Raw genomic sequence first — 8,536 nt, forward strand, 5'->3', positions numbered from 1 at the left:
ATGTGCCTGAGAATTTCGGCATATTTCAATACTAGTTGCTTAGATTTTAGCTTGTTTTAGATGCAATTATCTCCTTTACTTATGTAATTTTAGTGGTTTTGCAGTACATGAGGTTTAAGGACCCAAGAGCATGGAAATGAAAGCAAAAAAATCACAAAAAGACAAGAAAAGAGCAAAATGGCATCGCAAAGGAAGAAATGCGATCACAAAATCCACATGCGAGCCGCATAAATTACACTGAGATCGCAGATCAAAACAGAGTTCTGGGCAAAGTTCAATGTCAAGAATACGGTCCTTTTTGCGATCGCATAACTTGTGTGCGAGCCGCAAAATGGACCGCAAACCAACCATGAAGGCTGCTGAAGGAGGAAAATGCGGTCGCATTTCTACAATGCGGACCGTAAAACATAAATGCGGTGAAGGACTGGAAACTAGGGTTACATTCTGCGATGGACTTGTCAAAAATACGGACCGCATGTCTTCTTTGTGACAGAAATGCGGTCGCATACCTGACCTGAAAGGGCATTTTTGTCCGTTTTCTGTCCCGATTTTCAGCCCACTATAAATAGATTTATGATGATTTTGTGGGCTCATCTTGTCTAGTTTTTGAGCTACATTCCAAGACTTAAATATTCTTCACCTTTGGAATCCTTTGGGTCAAGAATCTTCACTTTGTAAGCTTTATGGCATTTAATATTCTCTTGCTCTTGTATTTTAATATGAGTAGCTAACTCTAAATACTAAGGTTGTGGACCCTAAATGGGTGTTATGTTAATGGGTGTTTAACATTGAATATATATATAATAGTTGGTTGATAGTTATTTACTTCTCATTCTTCATTTATTGTTGGTGGTTGCAAACATTAACAAGTGCCATTAAATTCTTGCTTTGCTTGGGAAAGTGGATTAGAATTTGGTAGAAGTAAATATCAAAGACTCAAGGCTTTAAACCATGTTTAATAAAATCGCTTAGGAATAAGTGGGTTTTATTTGGCATATATTGATTGTTCTTAATTGCAACTCTTTTACATTTGGAAAAATCATAAAGAGGAAATACTACCCAACTATTAGGAAATATTGGGTAGTCATTTAGACATCATTTGCATATCAAAAGGACTTTCCATTAGAAATATATCATATTAACACCGATAGCATTACACTTCATTAAAGGGGACACAACCTTGGTTTCTTTAATCCAATTATTTACATTCTCAATGTTCCAACTAGTTGTTACTTCAAAACAAACTCAACTCATACTGTTGTTACTATTAATTCATACACTTGTTACCGTTAACTGAATAGAATTATGACTTTAGTCGAGCAACACACTAATCGAGTAACCTTTTCACACCTATTCCCCGTGGGATTCGACCCCAACCTTGTTGGGTTATTATATTTGACACCGACTGCCTTACACTATTTCTTAAAGTGTAATCTGAGCGTATCAGAAACACGGACAGTGAGGATTGATATTGCCAACCCCAACTTGTTTAGGACTTGGGGGTTGTTGTTGTTGCAGTAGTATGATTCCAAAACCACCTCAACACTAATAAATAAAAATAGCAGATTTTACCTTTTTTTACAAGTAAAAAAAATGAGTTCATAAATTTAGCCGAGGGTTCTAGAAGCAGATCTTACCCTATTTACTGATCACACATCCTAGTTTTTCTCTCTACCTCACCACTACAGACACAAAGTAATTAGTTGTCTCCTCTAGCTCCCTCACCTTTTTATTCATGTTGATAATACCTTTCCTAATACAAACAAGCCAGTAAACCAATTTAAGTTGGAAGCTTCTTAAACATCATCATGACCCAATCCCACGACGCAGGTAAATAAGTGTGTCTACCGAAAGAAGTAAATTAGCAAAACAGAATTGTGAACAGATACATGGATTTCAGACAGAAAGTGCAAATTTATCTCTCTAAATTTACCAGAAAGTAGACTTCATGAATAAGAGGTTAGGGGATATAAACTCACCTCATAATCATGAATCCGTTGCATGCCAATTTCAGACAGATAATCAATTGCAGCTCCAAGCCCAATTGCTTCTCCAATTGCTGGAGTCCCAGCCTCAAATCTGATCCCATTCACAAAAGAGAACTTAGAAGAGCACTTTGATTAAAAAATCAGATGCTTGACCATTAGTGAAAGAACTGAAGTTCCAAACTTATGTACGCTTTTTCTTTTTCTAACATATGTATTATTTCCTGATCCAGTATAAAATTTAAAGATAACCTAGATGTATTATTTCCTGATCAATATAAAACTTAAAGATAACCTAGACATAATTAAGATGAGAAGTATAAACGTCACATATAGAATTGCAAAGCAAGTTTTTAAGGACAACATTATATAGGAGAAGATTAAGACGTAAAGCATCATATAACGCTCAGAAATGATGAGGAGGAGGATGAATAGCTTTAGCTTTAGAAGTAAGGCATCTTTGCATAGAACTAAATCACAGAATCAAGAAGTAAAACTAATCTCCCAATGGTAATAAGAAGTAAGAACCAATGACAATGAAGGCAAGATGGAGTTTCCAAATTGAACCATCTTGAAGATGGAAGCGACAAGTGCTATTAAATTTAGAGGACAGCATTCCATTAATACAAGTGGAGCAAGAAAGGGGCCCAAGGAACACAGCCTGAGGTTAAAGGTAATGGTATTAATATCTAGAGATGATGAAAATGGACAAGTAGAGAAACTAAAATTATAACAACTGAATAATATTTCGGGAACATGGTTCAACACACGCATTGGAAGCAGATAAAGCTTGAATGGACAAAAAAAGAGTTAAATAGTTGTCAAAGTATTGCCAGAAAATTCTAATAGGAACACGGGAAAAAGCAACAAACCTAGAAGGAGGTTCAGCATATGTTGAATGATCCAAGTATACATCAGCTATCATTTCACCACCACCTGTAATTCAAGGAACAGGACACAACCTTAAGAACCGGCTTGATTGAAACCACAGTTAAATATGTTAAATCCTTCTAACAGCATGAGATTTATAAGGCACAAGAACTCAGAGCTGAAGAAGCAAAATGTTAATAAAAGAAACTTGGATTTGATTTTCTTTTTTCTAATAAAGTTAAGAAAAAAATATTACATACCAAGGAAAGGAGGCATGGCAGAAAGGATCTCGCTCTTGCCATACAAGAATCCAACGCCTGTAGGCCCACACATCTGAAGAATGTTTATCCTCAATTTCAAATACTCAATGGAGAACCAATTGCATACTACATGTCATTGTCCTCACCTTGTGAGAGGAAGCAACAAGAAAATCAGCATCCAGAGTCTTAACATCAACCACCATGTGTGGAACACTTTGACAAGCATCTACAAGCACTTTTGCCCCAACATCATGCGCCCAACTTATGACTTCATCCATTGGAAGAACAGAAGCTGCATGAAATGGGTTACCACTAAGAAGAGACCAATGGACAAGAAATGGGTAAATAGAAATATGGGAAAGAGAAAGTGTATCCTGATTTGTAATAAAATAACAATGAGCAAATCGAAATATAAGCCACGAGATCACCACAATTAACCCCAAAAATAAAATCTAAAACATTTACCAAAAAACAGTGACTGTTATCCACTAGGTTACATTGTTTAAGCGTACTACATGGTTAGACATTAGGATCACAACAGTTTTTAATAATCGTGGTGTCCATGTCAGCTTGTGTGCACCTCGACTAATTCAATGTGGCACCTGCGACCTCCCACCAGCACAAGTACCGAGTTTTCCACCAAACCTGGACATATGGGAAGAAATCACCGACTGCTTTTGCCTCTAGCTGGGATTTGAACCTAAGACCTAGTGGTTCTCAACCCTCTTCATTGACCACTAGGTCACACCCTTGGTGCTATCCCAATAGTTAATAGTAGGGAATGCATTATAAAAGTTCGACTCATCCGAATATTATGATACTGAAACTAAGCTCGTCGTCAATCGCGAGAATTAACCACGGACAGACTCAAGTTCCACATGACAACATTCCCTAGTGAAGAAAGAAGCATCTGGTTTGAAAGTGGGACTTGAGAGATCACTAAGACAGTAAATATGCCTGGACAGATGATCTCCACTAAGACAGAAAATATGTTTGGGCAGATGATCTCCAGTCCCCTACCCCCCGGTCAAGTTCTGTCATGAAGTACTTGATGGGTTCCATTTTCTTTTTTCACAGGTCAAGTCTAAAGTATGACACTTATTTGCCTACTTCACATATTTTGTCAGCAAGTTTTGCCAAAAGCAATAGAAAATGATAAGTAAAATGGCAAATCCCTCCCAGAGTTTCGATATATCAGAGAAAACTACTAGACATTATCTTCCAGTTGTGCTGTTCCCAATAATCTTTCAGTTGAGAAATAGAAAAAAGGGAAGTCAAAATGAAAGATTATTTTAAGAATATCAGTGAAATCAGACAGACAAACTTGGAAATTCTCAAAAGCGGGTGTAGTCTGGACAAACCTGATATAGAATAGTTCCTACAGATTTTATGCAATGATCATATCCAAGCTTAAAAGACCTCAATAAGTCAAAAAATTCTAGACAAATTTGGTTCATTTCTACTAATTTCAGTCAATATAAGAAGTAGCAAGTAAGTCAATTACTCTGCAACAGTTTCTGTTAGCTTCTTTCTGACTATGATTAGCAGTGATTCATGCAACGGGAAGAGCAATATGATCACTTTTTCCTTTTAAGGTCAATACAAACGCAGAGAAAAGAGTGTTATTACAAGTTGGAATAAGAGCGTCATCTATATCTCTGGTGTTGCATCAATCTGAGATGAGATTGAATCGTGGGTCCACAAGATTCTTTTATTATCTGGAAATCAAAATTAGTGGTGTTCCTCAAATAGACGAACCTCTCTTGATCGAATAATTATTCACAGCCTAAAGAAAAAAATTGGATAAGGTAAAGTGTTCACCAACCTAACATATTTGAGACGTGATGAATGACCAGAAGCTTTGTCTTCCTTGAGAGAAAGCCTCTTAATTGATCAACATCTGCAACTTCATCCTCTGTCAAATTTACAAACCTAAGGACAGCACCAGTCTTTTGAGCAACAAATTGCCAAGGAACAATTGCACTATGATGTTCAGCTACTGTGGTTATAATCTACAAATTAAGAAGACAGCAATTTGTAGTCAAATACAAGCAGCATGTCTAAGTACTTCAACGACAATTGCCAGAAAGCTTTAAGAAAAGGTTAGAATAAGGATCAAAAGTTTTAAAAAAAAATCTGATGGGAAGAAAAGAATAACAATAAATATGTGTTCACTAAAGCTATATATAATTAACATAATCGGATAATTCTATGCCAAATAACAAACTCTAGGAAGAAAGAAAATACACCTCATCTCCTGGTTTCAAGTTTGAGAGTCCCCAAGAGTAAGCCACTAAGTTGATAGCTTCAGTAGCATTTCTTGTAAAAACAATCTCTCTAGCTCCGGCCGCATTAATGAAATCTGCCACCTTTTGCCTAGCTGACTCGTACTCATCTGTCGCCTTTGCACTTGGTTCGAAATTATGATACAAACTAGTTAATATCGTATATATGAAAATCAATCAATCAACTATGCGTCAATCCTAAATTAGTGTTGGTTCTATGAATGTTCTGTATCTATTCCACTATGTTCAGGTTCACAGTGTACATAAAAATAGTATGCAACGGAACCACAAGCCTATGAAATTTGTATGAATTTTTTTATTGATAGACAAAATTGCGACGAACTTCTAGATTTTATAACAATAGAAGAAAATGCAGAGTACAAAACATTTAAGATGAGTACCTCAAATAATGAATGCCCCGGTGGACGTTGGAATTGTAAGCTTCATAATAATTCTGCAAAGCATTGATTACAGCTGTTGGCTTTTGGGACGTTGCAGCATTGTCCAAATATACAAGCTTTGAGCCATTTATCTCCTGCAAATATCACTATCATATCATTCCATGTAATATCAATTCTACACCGCTAATGCCACCCCAACCCAACATTAAGAGAACAATTGGCATGGTGTATTAGAAGAAGTAATCATGGAATATAGTTTTCTACTTAATTACCCAGTGTTTGCTATTCTGTTTCAATTTCTGCATAGTTAATCTTAGTACAAGCTATACATCAATTTATGTCATTATTTTTCACTAAGACCAGTGTGGTATAAGCAATGCCATGATCAATTATATATGGATAAGACATTCAAATTGGCGAAACTACCCCTTAGGTCTCCTCAAACCCTTTTTCAGACCATTATACAATTTTGACAAACACAAAGTTTAAGTTATACATTGTATTATCAAATTTTTAATAATAAACAAAACACCCAATGAAAGATAATCCTGCGTTATTAATCACCGTATTACAATCCCTACATAACTTGTTTCTAAATCAAACACCCGGAGAGTTATCAGATTATTCCACTTAGCTCGTTTATGTCACTCAAAAATCTAAATTTCAGCTACCATTTCACAGGAACTTAACTCTGCCTATCTGCAGAGCACAACCGGTCCCAGACTTACATAAAGAAGAATGGTTGCAGTTAGCTAACAGCCAGCAGTATAGTTAAATTACAATAAACCCTCAACTAATACATAGAATTCATCCGTAAAATAATACATAGAATTCATCTGCATAATCTATTTGAGTTTTCAGCGAAAACAGTTCTGGCAGAACTGAGTTTTTGAGTTTTCAGAAAAGAGAAGATTTTGCAAAGAAAAAAAAAAGGAACAACATTTTTTGATAAGTTTGAAAAGTTGAAGATTTCAAAAAGTCAACCTTTATGCAAAAACTTTTCAAACAAACAATTTATCCAAAAACTTAAATATTACAGTTTTTGTGAAAACTTAAACAAACGCCAAGAATCTTCCACACCGCCAAAAAAACTGAATCAAAATTTAAAAGTAGCAAGAGGGAGGACCTGGTGAAGTATTGGGAAGTCGGACCGTGTAATATGACCGAGCGAACCGGGTCCAATCTTCGTGTCGTTTATTAATGAAGGAGAAGAAGCTGCTGAAGCTGAAACATGTAACGGCCGGGACCGCCACCGGAGCGAACCGGAACTCCGATTGGTTAAATTAGGGTTCCGGCTTACCGTTCGGAGACACGGCAGTTTCAGAATAGCGCCTTCCATCGTCGTCGACGTCGTTGTTATCATCGTCGGCTGTGTGAACTGCAACTACTACACACCGTATCTTTTCTTTTTTCATATTTATATATTTTTATTTCCAGTTAATTTGTACGTATTTGGTAGTTGCGCCATACTTCTTACTGAATTACATTAAACACCTTGTTCACATGGTAACGTTCCAGTCTTGAGATTCGATCCCACGTGCTCTATTAACAGTAATGGTGTGCGCATCTTAAATATTTTAATTTGAGCCTTAATTAATATTTTTCTAGTATTGCTGTAAATACTGATACTATTTATGCAAAAATTATTAAGTAAAAAAAAATGCATAAAGCACCCATTAAACTTGTTCGAAAAAATTATTTACATACCTAAACTTTACATGCGACATTTTACCTCCTTATTCTATTCTTAAGTGAATTTAATACATGTTTAACCCAATATTTAGATCTAGGTTTAAACAATTAGATTTTCTAATAGAATATAGTTAATATTAGCCTATATTAATATCCAAAAAATTGTTTAACTGATTTTGTAACAAGATGCCACGTGTACTATTCGAGTAACAATAAATAGCAACAATAAAGCAATATTCAATAGCCCAAGAACAAAGAGGATAGCATTAAATAGCACTAAATGATAATGAAGGGCACTAATGTAAATAAATGCAAGTGAACCGCCCGAAAATGATGAGATTCTTCGATAATACCTCTGACAAAGATGGATAATGATAAGCCTTAGAATATTTCGATACTCCTTAGATTGTGGGCGAAAAGATCGACACATATCTAAAGAAAAGGTGTATTTGTTTGTTAATGATAAATCAAGAATTTTCAGAGAATGTCAATGTATTATTTTTTACAATGAGTGTCCAATCCCTCCTACAATTCATTCTCTTTCTATTTATAAGGGCCACAAAAACCCTAATAGTACAAATAGGAGGAATATTCCCTAGATATTCTCTATAAGGTCTTATTTCTAATACTAGCCGTTACGACTCTGCTAAAGGGAGTACTCGTCCTCGTCCTTATCCTCTATTAGGTCAACTCGACCCGCCTTCGTCCTTTGTTAGGTCACTTCGACCTCGTCTTCGTCCTATGTTGAAGACAAATCGGTAACACGTGGCAGCCTTTGAAGGCTTTCTTAATGTTGACTTGGCCCACATATAATTATGATAATTTTTAGCACATACAGTTAGTCCCTCCGCTTGTTGAGTTCGTCCTCATGGGCGAGTTCAATGAGCGGATAACAACGGTCGTGGTCGTTGTGACAAATGTTACACCTCCTTTTTTCATTACTACACCCCCGGAAAGGGTATAATAAAGGAGTTTTTCCAATTAAAGGACAATCGAAACGGGATTCGTTTATTAAGAAGTTCAGAGTCGCCACTTGAGAGATT

At 36.0% G+C, this 8,536-nt stretch overlaps 1 protein-coding gene across 1 annotated transcript in view; it reads right to left on the reverse strand.

Moving 5' to 3' along the window:
* LOC109214375 (cysteine desulfurase 1, chloroplastic) overlaps positions 1-7,210 on the reverse strand; it is a 33,601-nt gene extending 26,391 nt beyond the window's left edge. Inside the window, exons 1-8 of the mRNA XM_019378284.1 lie at positions 6,928-7,210; positions 5,802-5,935; positions 5,365-5,524; positions 4,941-5,127; positions 3,262-3,407; positions 3,116-3,188; positions 2,858-2,921; positions 1,980-2,079 (exon numbers count right to left, since the gene is read on the reverse strand). Coding sequence (XP_019233829.1) covers positions 1,980-2,079; positions 2,858-2,921; positions 3,116-3,188; positions 3,262-3,407; positions 4,941-5,127; positions 5,365-5,524; positions 5,802-5,935; positions 6,928-7,164 — 1,101 coding nt within the window. The 5' untranslated portion in view covers positions 7,165-7,210. The remainder of the gene's footprint in view (positions 1-1,979; positions 2,080-2,857; positions 2,922-3,115; positions 3,189-3,261; positions 3,408-4,940; positions 5,128-5,364; positions 5,525-5,801; positions 5,936-6,927) is intronic.
* Between the last annotated feature and the right edge of the window lie 1,326 nt (positions 7,211-8,536).

Source organism: Nicotiana attenuata, unplaced genomic scaffold (genome assembly GCF_001879085.1).
Source record: "Nicotiana attenuata strain UT unplaced genomic scaffold, NIATTr2, whole genome shotgun sequence".
Classification (NCBI taxonomy): Eukaryota; Viridiplantae; Streptophyta; class Magnoliopsida; order Solanales; family Solanaceae; genus Nicotiana; species Nicotiana attenuata.